Source organism: Triticum urartu, chromosome 2 (assembly GCF_003073215.2).
Source record: "Triticum urartu cultivar G1812 chromosome 2, Tu2.1, whole genome shotgun sequence".
Taxonomy (NCBI): domain Eukaryota; kingdom Viridiplantae; phylum Streptophyta; class Magnoliopsida; order Poales; family Poaceae; genus Triticum; species Triticum urartu.
In genome coordinates this window covers 47,878,126-47,898,389 of record NC_053023.1, presented here as the reverse complement: position 1 = coordinate 47,898,389, position 20,264 = coordinate 47,878,126, and the positions used below count along the sequence as shown (strand labels likewise).

At 48.0% G+C, this 20,264-nt stretch overlaps 1 protein-coding gene across 1 annotated transcript; it reads left to right on the top strand.

The window, feature by feature from the left end:
• Window positions 1-356: 356 nt before the first annotated feature.
• LOC125540966 (NAC domain-containing protein 46-like) lies at window positions 357-1,729 on the top strand. Its single transcript, XM_048704479.1, has 3 exons — window positions 357-632; window positions 704-996; window positions 1,173-1,729. Exons 1-3 carry the CDS (start codon window positions 437-439, stop codon window positions 1,512-1,514), a joined length of 831 nt encoding a protein of 276 aa, XP_048560436.1. The 5' UTR covers window positions 357-436; the 3' UTR covers window positions 1,515-1,729.
• Window positions 1,730-20,264: the final 18,535 nt, after the last annotated feature.

The window sequence follows — 20,264 nt, the reverse complement described above, 5'->3', positions numbered from 1 at the left end:
CTTCAGCGATTTCGGCGCTATCTCCGGCGGTTCACAACAGCACTCAAACTGCGGGGCGGTTTTCGAACGGAAATATCGCCCCGATTGCGTCGATTTGATTCGCAATTTAATATTATGTTATTAACCTATTAACACTTCATATGACAATAGTTATCCAGGATGCTATAATGAGCGACTCATTAGGACATGCCTTGCAATTACTAGTACAAAGCATTAAAAAGAATCAATAGCCATTAATTAGTACCTAAAGTATGGAGTGCAGTAAATAAGTGAGGCTTCCCTCGCACAGCATTGCGGATGCTATATAAACCAGACCCACCCCGCCGCTCTTCTAAACCCAAAAACGTTCAGTCAAAACACCTCTTCACATCTCCCCAGCCTCTGGTTTTTCCACAACGTAGCAAAGGTAAGCTGGTAGATCCGTGAGGCCGCAGCGATGTCGGACGTGACGGCGGTGATGCATCTGCGGGGGGAGGAGCCGTGGCTGGCGCTTCCTCCAGGGTTCCGGTTCCACCCCACCGACGAGGAGGTGGTCACGCACTACCTCACCCCCAAGATCCGCAACCCCGACTTCTCCTGTCTCATGGTCGCCTACGTCAACCTCAACAACACCGAGCCGTGGGATCTCCCGAGTAAGTGTAGTACTACTTGTCAATAATTTGCAGGCATGAGGCAGAGCGCTCATGGCCAGTTTGTTCTGCAGAAAAGGCGAAGATGGGCGCGGGCGAGACGGAGTGGTTCTTTTTTGTGCACAAGGATCGGAAGTACCCGACGGGGACGCGCACCAACCGGGCGACGAAGAGCGGCTACTGGAAGGCGACGGGTAAGGACAAGGAGATCTTCCGCGGCATAGGACTGGACGCCGTCCTCGTCGGCATGAAGAAGACGCTCGTCTTCTACCGCGGCCGCGCCCCCGGCGGCCAAAAGACGTCGTGGGTGATGCACGAGTACCGCCTCGAGGGCGAGCTGCCCCATCGCCTACCCCGCTCCGCCAAGGTACGCAAGAATCTATTTTGTTTTTCCGTCTCTGTCTCCAGACAAGTCGATCGATTCAACCGCTAGAGCATCTAGAGATGTTGCTGGACCACGAACTCACATCACATGTCATGCTCGGGATTTGTTTCTTATTCTCCTCGTGTTGCTTTCTCAACCTGTCCGTTGCGTGCGTGCAGGACGATTGGGCTGTTTGCCGGCTGTTCAACAAAGAATTGGCCGCGCAGAATGCACCCCAGATGGCGCCGGCGGCCGACGCGGACATGGAGGAGGAGGACCCGTTCGCCTTCCTCGATGAGTTGCTCAACAGTGATGACTTGCTCAACAACGCTGGCCTGCTCGGCAATGCCGACCCGCCGATGCTCATGGACTATCCGTCAGGCGCCATAGACTTCGCCGGCGCTTCCAGCTCCACCTCCAGCGCGGCCCTGCCGGTTGAGCTGGACATGGAGCATCGGACCCGCAAGACGGAGCCACCGGCACCGCAGCAGCAGAGCCCAAACTACATGTGGAAGATGTGATGAGACTAATGAATCCATCCATCTATGACCCGGACTAGAGCGTCTCAATTTGCTGGTAGCTATATATAGATGGTTATTTGGTTGGAGCTACCTCTTCGATTGATTAGTTGCTTCATTAACTTCGATTAAGGATCGAGTTAGTTGATAAAACTTATTGTGTATTGATGGAGCTGAACTATTCCCCTTCTGAATGTTCTATTTATTCTATTGTTCTTAATAATACATGCCATGGTTGATTCAGGGGTCTTGGTTAAATGATAGTACCATCCTGTAATCGTGTTTGTTTCCCAATCCCCGGCGGCAAATGTGTTTACCAAGAAAACGATACCGAGAGATGATGGAGGTGAACTATTCCCCTTTTGAATGTTCTGTTTATTCTATTGTTCTTAATAATACATGCCATGGTTGATTCAGGGGTCTTGATTACATGACAGCACCGTCCTTTAATCGTGTTTGTTTCCCAATCCCCGATGGCAAATGTGTTTACCAACCAAACTATACCGAGAGATGATGGAGCTGAACTATTCCCCTTTTGAATGTTCTATTTATTCTATTGTTCTTAATTATACATGCCATGGTTGATTCAGGGGTCTTGGTTACATGACAATATCGTCCTGTTATGTGTTTGTATCCCAATTCCCGACGGAAAATGTGTTTACCAAGCAAACTATACCGAAATACTATTTAAAGACTTTGAAGCGCCCAGTCACGGAGCCAAGGTGCATAGTAGTTCCGTCCCATTTCTTGTAGAGGTCGCAAGTACAATTTCCGTGCGTGTTTATGCAATGGTTTCAAAATTATAGGGGTTTCGATTTCTCTACCCGTTTGTTAAATGGTTCTAAAAGTAGTGGCCCGGATGGTTCAAACATGCGATCTGTGGTAGTTCCATGTGTTTTCTGCGTGGATGTTGCCGATTTGATTTCTCTGCCCTTTTTATTTTTTGTTCCAAAAATATAGCAATAACTTTTTTAAGGAATACATCCATAAGTGGTCGGGATGTTTCGAACGCACAACCTATAGGACAGTAGAGGCCTGTTGAGCGGCCCAGCCTATAGCGAAGCCCAATATTATTTTGTCATACGGCAAAATTTGATTTCACGCCTAACTTATTTTCTTTTAGACGGAGGGGGCCACACCCATTTAAACTTGTTGTTGTTCCGCCCCTAGTGTTGGAGTATAGAACAATCGAGTGAAGCCGTTTGAGTGCATTAACAAAATGTTCGTGTTTGTGTCGATTTCAAAGTCTAGCCATTTCCATCCGGAAAAAAAGCTAACCGTGTTGAAGATTTTTCTTAAGAAATTTTATGTGCAAACTTCATGCTGTAACAACATTGTATTCTCAGAAATCCTGTTCTTACATACACATTTCACAAGAAATTACATATTGTGAGAGGGATAATAACTGCTTGGAGCTGAACGTGAGACTAAGGGGGTGTTTGTTTCCAGGGAATTTTTTGTATAGGGACTAGAAAAAGTTTCTCTTAGAGAGTTTTTTATCAAACGGGAGGGACTTTTTAGGGACTAAACTAGGCATTTGAGACTAAATGAAGAAGACTCTCAAGGAGAGTCTTTTTGAGACTTTTTGAGACTTTTCCAACAATGCCCCTCCATGCACCCATTGGCCTGCCACCCCATGGTGTTGTTTTGATTGTTACTTTTCTATATACTAGGGGCAACATGGTCATTTAATAACCTCTAGGAAGGGACTAGGGACTTTTTAATCTTTGGAAACAAACAGGGCGGGGGGGGGGGGACTTTTTAGTTGGGACTAGAAAAAGTCCTAAGACTAGAGAGCCAAACACCACTTAACTGTCCATGGTTTCTACTAGCGCGTAAGATTTTCATAGAATTGTTACGTAAGAATAGCATTGTTCTTGTATTTTGCTCTGGTAATCAAGCCTTGAGCCTACCGTTTTCTCTGGTTGAATTTGGTTTGTCATAGGTGGGTCCTTCTTAGAGCAAGTATAATAGGATGACATAGACGGCCTATACGACTTTACATATTACTTCCTCTGTCCCATATTATAAAATGTTTTTGTAGTAGAAATTGAATTGCAAAAAATGGCTTATATTATGAAACAGAGGTAGTATATTTTTGTTGAGTTGAAGGAGAGAGAAGAGAATCGGGCAGCCTGTTGTAACACGGGCTGTAATTTTTTTTATAAGTGTAAGGTGGGTCATGTAATAATAAAGTAGTAATTTTTTGTAGCCAACTACTTATATATACTTCCTCTGTCCGGTGAAAAGTGTACATATAGAAATTTTAGGACAAATTATGGAGTGGAGTAAGCAATGCATTGGCAATGTGCAAGCCATCATTTCTCTCCTCTTTAATTATTCAACCCCAATGAGCTAAGTGCATGTAGAAATTAAAAAGACCATGTGAAAAATGTTATTGGTCTTGGTTACCGTATGATGAGAGAAACATTTTTTTTCTACTTTAAAGTGCATTTGAAAGATAGAAATACACTTTTTTGTGGACAAATTTTAAAGCCAAACATATAATGTTCACCGGACGAGTATACAATGTTCATAAGACGGCCGATGCGGGGGTAGTACGTGATTTTTTTTTCTTTTTGAATCGGGAGCGTACGTACCTGATTGGTTTAAATGAACCGAGAATCAAGGGGAACCGTTTCTTGTGCGGTCGCGCTGGAATCAAACCGTTTCTTGTGCATGCATGGCTGTCGTCATCGAATCCATTTGCACGAGCGCGAGCATAAAAAGGAACACTAATCAAATCTATACCTCGCGATTAATTGGAGCGTGCGCCTCTCGTACTTCTAGTACATTGTACTATCTCCGTTTAGGTTTACTCCGTATTAGTGCTTGTATTTTAGGTTAAACTTTGACCTTTGATTTAACTAATACAAAATAAATCAGGACAGTATAAGTTTTGTGACATACAACATATATTTTGTTGGTCAGATCCACAGACAAAGTTGGGCACAAAATATGAAAGGACCAAAATAAATCAAGACAGAGATAGTCAATAGTAAAAAATAATTAAACAACGGCATGTCCACCTACTACTACTGATCGCATGCTGACGGTCGGTCGGGGGTTTGGAGAGCTTCGACCCGTTCGCGCTCCTCGCCTGCTCAAGGCCATATCGGCCCATGCTCAACTCACGTACTCTCCGCCTGACACCGACGATTTCACTGGCACTTCAAGCTCCACCTCCCGTGCCACTCTACCGCTTAGCCCGACATGGGCGATCTGGTCATCAAGACAGAGCGGCCGACGCACGCAGCAGCAGATCCAGAGCTCTAGCTTCCAACTACTTCATGCCGGCGACGGCCAATGACAACCATGGCGGCAGTGGCAAAGCTTATGCCAAATCATTGGTGGGGAATGGGCCAAGGAGGGCCGAAATTATGAGGTCTCGGTTGTTTTATCTGGATTCATGGCCCAACTAGAAGTATAGGCACGCCTTGTGGCATCGGTTTCTTTTTTCATCAGTGAGACATTTACACGTAGCAAAACTGGTGTCCATCATCGGCAGTCTTATTAGATGCGGCAATCTTGAAGCAGTCTTGAGCATCTTAAAGCCGTTCAATATAATATCACGGCAGTCTTGAAGTAATCTTGCTACAGAATTAGGGCGTGAAGCAACGATGAACTGTTCCATATGATGTCATAGCAGTCCTGAGGCTACAGTACTAAACACATTCTTATTCCTTCATTATTTGGGAAAATAAATATACAAGAGAACGTCTTTGTGGTAATTGTTGTTGTATGTCGCTCACACGAGATATACTACAGATGAAAGTTTTTATTTGTTGTCTTCAGTTAGCATCCAGTTCCAACTCGCTGCAATGTGTATGCATGGTACTGTACCAGGGCATCTTCAACGCTGACCAGTAAACAGACGTCACAAATGTTCATTTTCATGTCCTGTTATGGTCCATGGACATAATGCAGAAGGGAGGCATCTAATGTATTCATAAATTAGTCTGGTTGGAAGGAAAGAGAGTAAAGGGGGACTATGCATGTGCTGGGATATTTTGGTGTGGTATCCGGTTGGGGGGAGAGAGAGGACATGCGCACCATGCATATGAAGAGAGAGAAATAAGAGGAGGACCACGTGAGGGCTTTTTGTTGGTCAATTGCATGCGTGGACTCCTGTTTAGATCCCCCATAGTTAGTTTCGATTTGCCAAAAAAGGGATGTCCAGGCCACTTCGCGGATAGATAGGGGTTTTTATTGGATGACAAAAGTTGACACAAGTGATCCGAACACCATAATCCAGACGTACACTGGAGCTTTGACGGCCTTCTTTGGACATGCCCTCACATTCGATTATGCTACAACGAACTAATAATATAGGTTAAAAATAATAAATAAACGAGAAATTGTTAGCTCACAGATTTGTAGACCTCGGAGTTGCCACCTTTTTTTTTGAAAAATATGAAGACTTTATTCATTAGATATAAGAAGTACATCGTTCATGAGGATTATTACAATCTCATCTACAGGTTCCTCAAACCAGACAGAAGTCAAAGAAAATCTAGCTAATTTAGCAAGCTCATGAGCTACTTTATTTGCTTCTCTATTACAACGTTCGAATCTAGTAATACTAAAATCATAAGCGTAATGAAAACAATCGTCGAAGATTGCTGCTGCCGCGCCCGCTGATTGTCCTCCATCCTGCATAGTATAAATTACCTCCAGGTTATCTGAGTTAATAATAAGGAGATTACATCCCGCCCTTTGCGCCAGAGTTAAACCAAACTTGAGAGCAAGAGCTTCCGCCATCAGCACATCTGCGCAGTAATTGTTGACACCTGATTTTGGCAAGATATAGATTGTAATGAAGATGGTCTCGAGTGAACGGGTTTTCAGCATGAAAAGATTCACGTCGCCGAGTGGAACACCTTTGATGTTTCGGTTATATTCATTCGACCTTATCTTACGGACCGAAACTATACTCCGAGTGTCATAATTCAATGTTTCGAGTGGTTTTTGGCCAATCACGTCTTCAAGATGACCTCGGATGAAGGAGCACTCTTAAGGAATTGTCTTCGTCTCGTCGAGCCAATCGATTTTGATATATAAATCATCTCAATCCGAGTTCATATGCAAAAGTTAGAGACAATACACTGCAGACCGAACCTCAACGGAAATATGGCGCGAGGTGCCAGACACTTGTCTGATAGGTTGCGCGAGTAATTCTGCCATCAAGGCGGTCTTGAATCGAAAAACCTTCAACACGAAAAAGTTTTGTCTCGTCGAGCCGATCGTTTTCCATATAAAATTTGTCTCAATCCGAGATCGTATGCAACCTGGAGAGGCAAATCAAGATCAGGCTGTGTTTTCAGTCGGGAAATCCGAGTAAAAGTTTACCATCCGAGTGAAAACCTACCGATCGAGTAAAAGGTCGAGTGAAAACTTATCGATCGAGTAAAAGATTGGCTTCCGAGTGAAAATATAGTAATCCGAGTGAAATTATCATCCGAGTGAAGTTATTCCGAGTGAAAAGATTACCGTCGGAATGAAAACTTGACGTTCGAGTAAGATATTGCCTTCCGAGTGAAATATAGTCATCCGAGTGAAAGATTGTCTTCCGAGTGAAATTATAGTCATCCGAGTGAAAGATTGTCTTCCGAATGAAAGACTCTAACATCCGAGTGAAAAGGTCCAGTCGGACGAAAAACTCTAATATCCGAGTGGATGAGCTCGGATCCGAGTGAAACTGAAGATGTGCCCGAAAGGTAATCCAGATGACTTCGGATGGAAAAGTGATCAACACGGAAGTTGTGCGCATCGTCAAAACGGTGAACTTTGGTTTTGGAGTCATTATCATCTGAGATAGTATACGGCCTGTAAGTTCACTACGAGACTCAGACAATCCAGTCCGTTACATGACCGAGTCCGACTGGATATTAAAGATGGCTTCGTAGAATATTCAAGATGTTCTTATTTGGAAAAGTGTTCAACATAAGAATTGTTCGTCTCGTCGAGGCGCACAAGTTTCATATTTGGGCCGTCTTGATCGGAGGTCATATGCAAGCTCGGCGGCCCACGCAAGGAGGAAGACAGAAGTTGGGCTAGATTCAGACTGAATTCGAGTTGGAATAGAATTAGGACTCTAGGACGTGAATCGATGTAATTTTTTGTAAGGAAAGCCTAGATGAATCCTTTGCTTGTATGGGAAGTCCAGCCGCCTCTTATATATTTTGGGGGTGATGGCCGATTGAACAACACCAATTGAACAAACACATCTACTACTTTTTCGTGTTCATCTACTTTTTATCTCTCCCTTGTATCTTTCTTCTCGTTCTTCGCTAGTTCTTCATGCTGGAGGGCTGTGAATCCACGAGGCTCTAGGGGCGAGCGAATCGACCTAGAGAAGCCCATAGCCGCCGCAAGCCCTGACGGGGTCCCTCTCGGGCAAGCGGGGCTTCGGGTCTACAAAAGCATCTGCCGGCTGTCTTGCGTATCGCGCTGTCGGTCGGATCTCCTTCGACGCGAGCTGCGGTGCATCACCCCCAGCGTCGAGGGTACACGGTGACATGTTCGTGTGTGAACAGTAATCGATCTTCACATTCCCTCCAGCAATAAACCTGCCTTTGTCGTCTCTCGGGACCGCCCCCATCGTTCCCCTAAGCATATCATGGTCAAAAGAAGCATAAACATTAAGTTTCACGAAATCTCTAGGGGGACAGGACCATCCTTCCTTCTTAATGGTAGCCTTGGGCGATGAAGCATTAACAAAGTTTGTGGTAAGTGCTAAAACACCCATTGAAATCTGCAAGGCATTTTGGGTTGTCTCCTTATGCACTAACTTTCGTCTTTCCCACCATAAATACCATGTTGAGACAGCAATCATCTCACGCACATTGTGGTGACCTATCATCCTCAATTCTTGGTCCGGGAGAAGTAGTAAGTACTCCAACACCGCCTCTCCAGCATGGTCTACCTCGCACGCTTTATCGATTATATCAATTATCCCTAGCCTTTTCCAAACCTCCTTTGCTTTCCTACAACGGAAAAACATATGTTTTGTATCTTCTAAGCCCTCTGAGCAAGTGGGACAAGTGGGTGAAACCTTCATATGTATATTAGCAAGTGTAACCCGGCATGGGAGAGTTCCATGAAGCGTACGCCATATAAAAATTTTCACTTTTGCCGGGCAAGATAACTTCCATATCTTACTCCAAATAGGGTTAACTGTGGTTCGCCCCATTCCATTGGAGTATTTTAATTTGTTACCATACTGATTTTCCCACTCGATGGAATATGCTGACCGAACCGAGAACATTCCATTTTTTGTATAGCTCCAAGCAATAAAATCTGGCATATCATATTGCGAGAGTGGAATTGAAAGAATCCGTTGTATATCGATGGGCCACATAGTTTGTTTGATGAGTTCTTCATCCCAATTATTAGACACAGGATCAATGAGATCACCTACCTTGGTTAACAGATGTCCCCCCTTCGGCGTTACAATTCTCCTATTAGCACAGTTTGGGATCCAAGCATCTTCCCAAATATTTATTTTTTGTCCGTTCCCCACTCGCCAGATATAGCCTCTTTTCAGGGTAAGGATGCCTGCCATAATACTCTACCATGTAAAAGAAGAGCCTTTCCTTTGTTTAGCATTCATCAAGTCACCATCAGGGTAGTACTTTGCCCTTAAGATAGAAGCACACAAAGAATCAGGGTTATCCAGAAGACGCCACGCTTGTTTAGCGAGCAACGCCAAGTTGAAACAATCAATATCACGAAATCTCATGCCTCCTTGATTTTTAGGAACACACATTTTCTACCACGACATCCAATGCATCCTTTTCTGGTTCTCCTCGTCTCCCCACCAGAAATACGCTATCGGTCAATGATTCCTTTACAAATTTTTTACGAATTTTAAAGACCGACATTTCATAGGTGGGTATGGCTTGGATCACAGCCTTGAGCTGGATTTCCTTCCCCCCCGGTGGACAACAATTTCTCCTTCCAGCCACTGATTTTCTTAATAATTCGTTCAATCAAAAATTGGAAACAGTCTATTTTATTCATCCCCACATTTGCTGGTAGGCCCAAATATTTATCAGTAAGAGCCTCCGTCATTATATTCAGTGTTGTACATAATTGTGCTCTAATCTCCACCTTCGTATTGGGGCTAAAGAAAATGCTGGATTTTTCAACGCTTACCAATTGTCCTGATGCCTTACAGTATAGATCAAGCGCTGCTTTTAGAGCTTCTGCATTGTGTTGGTTTGCTTTCATAAGAATCAAAGAATCATCTGCAAATAAGAGATTTGTGATAGGTGGGGCATCTCTACAGACTTTTACACTTGATATAGTTCCAATTTCCTCTGCGTGTGTGAGTAAAGCATTCAGACCCTCAGTACATAACAAGAAAAGGTATGGCGAGAACGGGTCTCCCTGTCTCAACCCCCTTGTGGGCTTGAAACTCTCACTTTCCTCTCCATTTATCCTAACCCTGTACTCAACTGTTGAGACACATTGCATCATAAAGTTCACCCATTCTTGTCGAAAACCCAATCTCAACATAATTTCCTTCTAAAAAGACCACTCAACTCTATTATAAGCTTTGTGGATATCCAGTTTTATCGCGCAGATGCCTTCTTTACCTTCTCTTTTGTTCTTGATTGTGTGGAAACACTCATAGGCTACTAAAATATTATCTGTTATCAATCTGCCAGGCACAAAGGTACTTTGAGTTGGGCTAATAATATCTGGCAGGAGAAGCTTCAAGCTAGAGGCCACCATTTTTGCAATGATTTTATATACCACATTACATAAGCTGATCGGCTTAAATTGGGTTACCTTTTCTGGTGAATTAACCTTTGCGATCATCACAATCGATGTATTGTTCCAACTGGCTGGAATAGTGCATGTATTGATCGCTTGCAAAACCTCCTCAATTAGGTCGTCCCCTAACCTGGGCCAAAATCTTTTATAGAAGATAGCATGGAGTCCATCCGGCCCGGGGGCATTTAGATCCCCAATATCGAACAAAGCCTTACGAACGTCTTCAGTAGTATAAGGGGCGAGAAGAGTATTGTTCATTTCAGAAGAAACTCTTCGACAAACAAGGGACAAGACCTCTTGGCTTGGACATTGAATTTCCGATGTGAAGAGTTTTGCGAAATAATCAGTGATGTGATCCTGTAGCTCCTTATCCTCTCTCCAGACCCCCAAGTCATCCAATAACTTCTTGATATTATTTCTCTTCTTCCTAGCCGTAGCTGCGTTATGGAAGAAAGATGTGTTACGGTCCCCATGCATTAACCAGTTTGCATGGCCTCTTTGTAGCCAGAAAATTTCCTCCTGGTCTAAGAGGTTTTCAATAACCACAATTATCTCCTTCTGTCGGCAACGAGACTCAGCATTCGTCCGGCCGCATCGCAGTCTCTCTAACTCTTTTTTCAATTTCTTAATTCTCAGCTTCGGACCCTTTAAAAATTCACGATCCCAATCGTGAAGATCAGCATGCACGGCTCTCGTTCGATCCGCAAGAGAAGGCCCAATACCGGCTAACTTTGCTTTCTCCCAAGATGCCTTAATGATTTCATTAACAGTGTCTTCCTGTAACCACCTAGCTTCAAATTGTTTTGCACGTCCCACTGGTTGCTTGAAAATATTCTCGTCTAGATAATTCGTATCGAGCACCAGGGGGCGATGGTCAGAATGAACATGTTCTTCATTAATCACCTTTGCACGAGGGAATTTGAGTGCCCACCCAATATTACATACTGCACGATCAAGACGCTCTCGAATATCACCTCTGCTCCAAGTAAAAAGGTCGCCAGTGTAACCTAAGTCCTCTAGCCCACAATCCATAAGGCATTCACGGAACTCCCTCATCATACCATTTGGTCTCGCATTACCGCACTCTTTTTCCGAAGAATATAATATTTCATTAAAATCCCCCAAAATTACCCAAGGATGGCCCCCCTTACTGTGAAGATTGCGAATGTCATCCCAGGATAAGCTGCGTTCATTCCAGTTTGGACGGCCATAGAAGCCCGTGAATCGCCATTGCACAATATTTTCATTCATAAATAAAACATCAATAAAATAAGGCGAGACATAGTTCAACTCAATTTTATTCGACTCATAATAAAACATAACAAGGCCACCGGCCCGACCATCACTCTCCACTACAAACATAGAATCAAAGCTTAAGACACGGCGTAGCTCTTCAGCTTTACATTTATTCAAATGAGACTCTGAAAGAAAAACTAAATCTGCCTTTATATGCCCGTGTAGTTCTAGGAGCTCGCGAACTGCCATGTTGGAGAGCATGCCACGGCAATTCCATCCTAAGATTTTCATTTGGCCCGACGGACCTCCTCCTCAAAGGTCGCCAATGCGCCATTTTCACCTTTCTCTTCTCCAACAGACTCCACCCCTTGTGGAACATACTCCTCCTCCTTCTCATCAGTTTCTTCTGCAACATGTGCAACCACACCATCCACGTTCTGCACCGCTTCAACTCGACCTGTACACACTCGCTTTGAGGGGCCGATAATGTCCCCGTATAATATACGCTCATCACTATCCAACGATTTCTCGAAAGAGAACTCTAGATCACTACCCGTCGGGCGTACATCAGGAAAAAGGCTCCTTTTTTTGCCTAGGACTTGCATGCGGGCGTTCTCAGATCGCTTTCTTCCCCCTTTCTTGCTATCTTTTTTCTCACTCTTTCTAGGGTGGCCCTGCGTGTGAGTTTTCACAGCACTAAATTTGAAATTAGCAATATCTGTTGCTGTCTCATTCCCAGCCGCCGCAAGTCTCGCAGCAACTGCACCTGAAAGTGCTTCAAGTATTCCAGGATGGAATAGAAGCTTCCCCGTTTCAGTATCAGTCGAGTGGCCCATGATGGCCGCCCCCATCTCCTGGCTTGCCCGAGCCACCGAATGCTGTTGTACCGAACTAGGCACACAAGGCGGCTCGCTGGTCAGGGCCACATGCAGTGGCGGTTGGCCCTCCTGGCCAAAAGGCAATCCCCCGCAGGGGTTCTTGAGCATCGCCAGCTCCCGGCCCTCCTGGCTGAGACTGGCATGTTTCCCCAGCGCCTTCGCCTGGCCCTCCTGGCCCGGTTCAGCGCCTGCAAACTCCTTCGTCGCCATGGTTGCTGAAGAGGCAGGGACAACAGCCTCTTTCTCAGAGACAGTGAGTTCTCTCACGGCTGAAGCCACCTTGATGACGTCCATAATCTTGACGGCCTTGTTGATGTCGATGCCGGTAATCGGAACCTTCTCTCCACGGGAAGATCCCCCAACATTAAGAACTCTTCTACTTACACCTTGTCCTTTCCAGTAAGCTTCTACGCTAAGATTTTTAGGGAAGGTAGGCACTCTCTTATCACTAGGAATATTACAAAATCTCTCGGATGAATGGCCTACGATCCCACAACACTCACAATACAAAGGTAGTTTTTCATACCGTACATCATATTTGACTACTTTCGAGCTACCCAAAGGAATAAACTCAACTGTACTCTTCAGAGGTTCGTGCAATAAAACTTCCACCCGCACACGCAGAAAATTTTCCACAATGACATGGTTGCGGTGTGAAACCTCTAGCACCTCCCCAATTTGATCTCCAAAAGACGAACCCATGCTTACGGTCTTGAGCTAAAAAGGGAGGCCGTGTACCTGGACCCAGATGGCGATTACACCCAGGTCGATCTCGGCCGGGTCGCCCTTGCCGCCGAACTCAGCAAAGACGAGACCATCCCGCTTATAGTGCCATGGCCGCGCCTTTAGCACGAACCGTCGATCACCCTCGGCGGCGAAGTTGAGGACAAACCTCCCGTCATCAGAGGCCACCTCCTAGACGGTGACCACACCTTGGTGTTTCCACGCCGTGGCCTGGAGTTCATTGACGATGACGCGTGGGTTGGCCTGGAAAGGGGACAGGAGCCGGCCGACCACGAGGTGGCCGCTGACGGCCTAGCGCGCTGCATCCTTGTCGATGACAAGAGGGGTCCCCTCCCCTTTGGTCTTCCTGGATGCCGTCTTCCTAGCACGATCGGGGGTAGCCGGGAGCACAGAGGATCCAGCCTCCAAAGACTCCTGCGTTGAGCGCACCCCACCTGCCGGTGCCAGCAGTACGCTAGGATTCGCTCCTCCTGATTGTTCTGCCGCTCCCCTATTCACACTCCCTACCCCCTGGCTTGCCATGCCGCTCAGTACGTGAGGAAGCAAACAACAGTGGTTTGCTGTGAGTTGAGATGAACTGAGACACCTCGACTGATCACACATATAGCACCGTAAACGCCCAGCCCCCTCAATCACTAAGGAGTGATTGGGTATCTTAATGAAAAAGGAAAAGCCATAAAGTTGCCATTTCCAAACATTGACAGCGAGAAATCCTCTAAAACTTTCAAAGAAATTGGAATCCACAGATTCCGGAAAAACAATCATTGACATGGATGATCCCCTCTGATTCCTCTCCTTACTATCCAAACTATAGAAAGGGTCTATCAAATAGTCAGGAGTAATGAACACCTCCTCCTCTGTCCCTAAAGTATTCCCCAAAACACGATTCACCGGATCCGCAGTTTCCATAGCTAACTTGGACCTGACCGGACCTTCCTCATGTGAATCAGAGATCTCACCTGCCAATTTGCGGCACAAATCCTTCAATCTTCTTCTTGAAAGCTCGAGGCATCTTTCCCAATTTTTCTCCTTCCTGATTAACCTCCTTGATCTCTCCCGAAAAGCCTTCCACTCCTTGCCGCTGAAGACGCCCCCGACGAGGCCGTCTCCAGGAGGGCCGCCCCCTTTTCCGGCGGGGCCGCCGGCACTTGGGCCGCCATCTATGCCGCCAGGATCTTCGTCGCCGCGCGATCGCCTACCTCGGAGTTGCCACTTTACAGTGACTACTCCATCTCCGCTTCGAACTAATGGACTCTGTCATTGTCAGTTATTGCCCTTTCTTTGATTTGAGTTAGCATAAGACAACATCCAGCCAACATCCGTTTTCAGCTACAATGTACGATGCTAGTACAACCGAAAGCAATGAATGATACACCTAAACTTGACAACTTCATTTCCCATGAGGTGTTAAGTTGAGTGAGGTATAAAAGTGGAAATGCATATTCAATCAGAGGAGAAAAGAAATATAGAGTCACAACAGACTTGTAAACTTATGAATTACGGCCAAAGAGACATTTGTGAGATTAAACTCAATGTGGAGAACAAACATATTCATTTTTTTGATAAAGTGAGTATATTAATACTAAGATGATATCAATTACACCGTCCATGCCGAAGCAATTAGAGGCTCGCAGCAGCAGGAGCAGTGGTGACGCCACCTAAACTTCGAAAAGGAATGAAGTCTGCCAGTGTTGTCATCCCCACTCACCACTTCTGCAAAACGCCGATCGATCGACACACGTGCTTCACCTGATCCGCTATGAGAACACCCTGGAATCATCAAAAGACAAACGACATGATCTCCCCATCAACACCTTGGACATCGCGGCACTGAATTTGCCCAATCGGATCCAAGGTAAACAGGGGGCACCGCTAGCCTTGGATATCATCATCGATGACATCGGCACAACGAATCAAACACCATGATGAAGACTGTCGGAGTAATGGGCCACGGGTAGCCTAACCCGAGGCCCCGAGCCTTTCAAAAACATCGGGGCCGGCTGTGCCCCTCAAGACGGCAAGATGAAGCGCCGCCTTCTGGTGGCCGGCTGGTGCTACCTCTTGAGCACTGCATTGGATTTCCCCGAAGAGGAAGGGATGATGCAGCAAAGTAGTGTAAGTATTTCCCTCAGTTTTTGAGAACCAAGGTATCAATCCAGTAGGAGGCTACACTCGAGTCCCTTGTACCTACACAAAAACAATAGCTCAACGCAACCAACGCGCTTAGGGGTTGTCAATCCCTTCACGGTCACTTACGAAAGTGAGATCTGATAGAGATGATAAATAATATTTTTGGTATTTTCGGTATAAAGCTGCAAAGTAAATAAAGTAAAGCAAAGTAAAAGCAAAGCAATAATAAAGTGATGGAGCTCGATATGATGAGAAAGAGACCCGGGGGCCATAGGTTTCACTGGTGGCTTCTCTCAAGAGCATAAGTATTCTACGGTGGGTGAACAAATTACTGTTGATCAATTGACAGAATTGAGCATAGTTATGAGAATATCTAGGTATGATCATGTATATAGGCATCACGTCCGAGACAAGTAGACCGAAATGATTCTGCATCTACTACTATTACTCCACTCATTGACCGCTATCCAGCATGCACCTAGAGTATTAAGTTAAAAATAGAGTAACACCTTAAGCAAGATGATATGATGTAGAGGGATAATTTCATGCAATATGATAAAAACCCCCATATTGTTATCCTCGATGGCAACAATACAATATGTGCCTTGCTGCCCCTTCTGTCACTGGGACTGGACACCGCAAGATTGAACCCAAAGCTAAGCACTTCTCCCATGGCAAGAACAACCAATCTAGTAGGCCAAACCAAACTGATAATTCGAAGAGACTTGCAAAGATAACCAATCATACATAAAAGAATTCAGAGAAGATTCAAATATTATTCATAGATAGACTTGATCATAAACCCACAATTCATCGGTCTCAACAAACACACCGCAAAAAGAAGATTACATCGAATAGATCTCCACAAGAGAGGGGGAGAACATTGTATTGAGATCCAAAAAGAGAGAAGAAGCCATCTAGCTACTAGCTATGGACCCGTAGGTCTGAAGTAAACTACTCACACTTCATCGGAGGGGCTTCGATGATGATGTAGGAGCCCTCCCTGATCGATGCCCCCTCCGACGGAGCTCCGGAACAGGCCCCAAGATGGGATCTCGTGGATACAGAAAGTTGCGGCGGTGGAATTAGGTTTTTGACTTCGTCCCCGATCGTTTGGGGGTACGTGGATATATATAGGAGGAAGAAGTACGTCGGTGGAGCTTCGAGAGGCCCACGAGGTAGGGGGCGCACCCTAGGGGGGGGCGCCCCTACCCTCCTGACCACCTCGTGGCTTCCTTGACGGAGGGTCCAAGTCTCCTGGATCTTATCTGATGAGAAAATCATGTTTCCGAAGGTTTCATTCCGTTTGGACTCCGTTTGATATTCCTTTTCTTTGAAACCCTAAAACAGGCAAAAAAACAGCAATTCTGGGCTGGGCCTCCGGTTAATAGGTTAGTCCCAAAAATAATAGAAAAGTGGAAAATAAAGCCCAATAATGTCTAAAACAGTAGATAATATAGCATGAAGCAATCAAAAATTATAGATACGTTGGAGACGTATCAGCTGGCAGAATGGCCGACTGCCAGAAGACGGCCATGCTCAGGAAGGCGACTCCAAGACGGGCCGACTCCTAGCAAGCGGCCTCCAGAGAGGCCGACTCCTAGCAGTCGGCCCATGGCGCCCTCAAAGTCTGCGCCCCCATTAAGAAGACAAGACGGGGTACGGCTACAGTGCGAGCCTTCCCCCCCGAATCCAGGGACGGGCGTGGCCACAGTGCCCTGTACAGGCAAAGATCTCCGTATGACGCGACACTGTTGTCTCTCCCCCCACATGTCGCACCTGACAGGCGGAGTCCTGTTCCCCGAAGGCCTGTCAGGTACGGCTTGCAGACGACCGGCCCTATCTGACAGCCAGAGCCCTGAAGTCGGAGGGGGCTGGGGCAGCCAGACCTCGGAGGAGCCGGCTACCAGCAGGCGGCCAATCCCTCCCTTGGGCCCCACGCGCCATCAACCAGATGAGACACGGAGTGGCAACAGTGATCACCCACCAGGCGGCGGGACTGTAGCCATGCCTCCCCGACCAAGCCTGCGTCATTAGCGTTATGACTACAGTGATCAGCAGCCGGCAAGACCCGCAAGCGGCGGGAGCGTCTTGTCGGCTTCGTACCAGACCAGGCGGCGGGCCCCAGCTGTCGGCCAAGTGGCCGGCGACCAGAGAGAATGACGACCGGGCCCTACGCCCGACCAGATTACCATTGTACCCCTGGGGGGTAGGCCTATATAAACCCCCTAGGGCACCCATGCAAAGGGTTCGGCCAGTTAGGACTAGACTCATACCTAGAGGAGGAGAGAGCGTGCCTGCCTTCTTCCACCTCTAGCAAACAGCTCGAGGAGCACCATTGTACCACTTACACACTAGTGATCATGCGGAGCCCCACAGAGCAGGACTAGGGGTGTTATCTCCGAGGAGAGCCCGGAACCTGGGTAAAGTACCCCAGCATTCGTGTCTATGCCTCATCCCGCTTCCAGGCACCGACGACGTTCTACTCGCACCCACCATGATAAGCGATCCTTTGGCATATATCACACCCAATCCCCGAAATTTGGCGCCCACCGTGGGGGGAGGTGCACTGTTTCCCGGAGAACTGTTCTGGACGGGAACCCTGTTCCTTCCTAGCGAGCGCAGCCAGCCCAACATGCCGGACGGTGTCTGCACCGAGGCGTTGCACGGTGCGGAGATCGCCTGCGCAGCGAGCTACCTCGCCGATCTTTTTGATGAGATTCACCTCTCCGACAAGCTCGCGTCCGACGCGGGCACCAACGGCCTCGAAGGCCGCCTCGCGGGCCTCCTCGATCAGCTCCATGTCGCCAGCGAGCCTGCTGTTGACTTGGAGTCGGTTGGCTCCACCGACCCGATGTTGGTCGACTTTGACACAGCGTCGCTCGACACGTTCCTCTCCAATGTGGTGGTCTACGATGCGCCGCTTCCTCGCGCGGACAGCGGTGGCAGCACCGTCACGGAGGTGCTCATGATCAGCCATGGCAAGCACTCTGGCGGGGGTGGTCAGGACCCGTTGCAGACGGCAATGCAAGACTTGGCTGCGCCAATCCCGGAAGACGCCGACGCTGAGACGCCGAAAGCGCGCCGCGTCCAGCTCGTTGAGAGCGCCAGCCGGCTGGCCAGCATGAGACGCCTTTCGGAGGCCTATCAGCGGGATATGGACCGTGCTATAGGAGGCACTCCGGCTCCTGGTGGGCCTAGCCTCGTTGGCCCGATCAGGCAGCGTGGCGCGGCCATCGCCAGCATGTTCGGGACAGACCGTCCCGTCTATGCCACGCCTGCAGAGAACATACGAGCTGCCCAGGCGGCAGCAGACGAGCTAGACAAGCTCGAGGGCGACGAGCGTCGCCACATGACGGAGCGAGTTCAACGGCTCCTGGACGCGGCTGCTGAGCAGCAAGATGCCGAGTGCCGCACTGAAGCGCCCAACCGGCGAAATGACGACCCACCACCTCACCGAGACCAAGGAGCGACATCCCGAACGCCGACTGGTGGTGTCCACGATATAAGAGACAAGGAGCCGGGAGCCAGCCGTAGCCGGACTCATGTCACCATCGAGCGCAACCAAGACGGCCGCCCAAGAGCAGTGCGACGGCGAGACGACTACCCGCCGCCTCCTCCCCGCAGGGAGAGGCGAATCTCCCCGCCGCTTGTTGACCACCCATCACTCGGCGACCGCCTTGGCCGCCGAGAAGGAATCGGAGAAAACGATGCTCGCCATCGGATCGATCGCCTCAATTGGTCCCTGGCGCTAGAAAAGAAGACGAGCTGGGTCTGCCTTGTTTTGGCCGCCGCATCCGAGATGAGCCATTTCCCAAAGGATTCACTCTCCCAAGAGATACCCCCAAGTACACCGGCTTCGTGAAGCCGGAGGACTGGCTGGTCGACTACTCCACAGCCGTCAGCATCACCAACGACAACAAGCGCGTCGCCGTGAAGTACGTCCCCCTCATGCTCCAGGGCATGGCCCAGACATGGTTGAACAGCCTGAAGACCCGCAGCGTCAACAGCTGGGTTGACTTTACTGAAGCATTCACCCGTAACTTCACTAGCACGTACAAGCGGCCGCCCAAGCCTCGCCAGCTCTCCCTGTTGGGAAACGTAGCATAAATTCAAAATTTTCCTACGTGTCACCAAGATCTATCTATGAAGTCATCTAGCAACGAGGGAGGAGTGGATCTACATACCCTTGTAGATCGCGCGCGGAAGCGTTCAAGAGAACGGGGTTGATGGAGTCGTACTCGTCGTGATCCAAATCACCGATGATCCTAGCGCCGAACGGACGGCACCTCCGCGTTCAACACACGTACGGAGCAGCGACGTCTCCTCCTTCTTGATACAGCAAGGGGGGAGGAGAGGTTGATGGAGATCCAGCAGCACAACGGCGTGGTGGTGGAAGTAGCGGGATTCCAACAGGGCTTCGCCAAGCGCTGCGGGAGGAGGGAGATGTGTCATGGGAGGGAGAGGGAGGCGCCAGGGCTTAGGTGCGGCTGCCCTCCCTTCCCCCCACTATATATAGGGCCAAGGGAGAGGGGGGGGTGCAGCCTTGGCCTGTCCTCCAAGGAAGGGTGCGGCCAGGGAGGAGTCCATCCTCCCCAAGGCACCTAGGAGGTGCCTTCCCCCTTTAGGACTCTTTCTTTCCCTTATCTCTTGGCGCATGGGCCTCTTGGGGCTGGGTGCCCTTGGCCCATATAGGCCAAGGCGCACACCCCTACAGCCCATATGCCCCCCCGGGGCAGGTGGACCCCCTTGGTGGACCCCCGGACCCCTTTCGGCACTCCCGGTACAATACCGATAATGCGCGAAACTTTTCCGGCGACCAAAACAAGACTTCCCATATATAAATATTTACCTCCGGACCATTCCGGAACTCCTCGTGACATTCGGGATCTCATCCGGGACTCCGAACAACTTTCGGGTTACCGCATACTAATATCTCTATAACCCTAGCGTCACCGAACCTTAAGTGTGTAGACCCTACGGG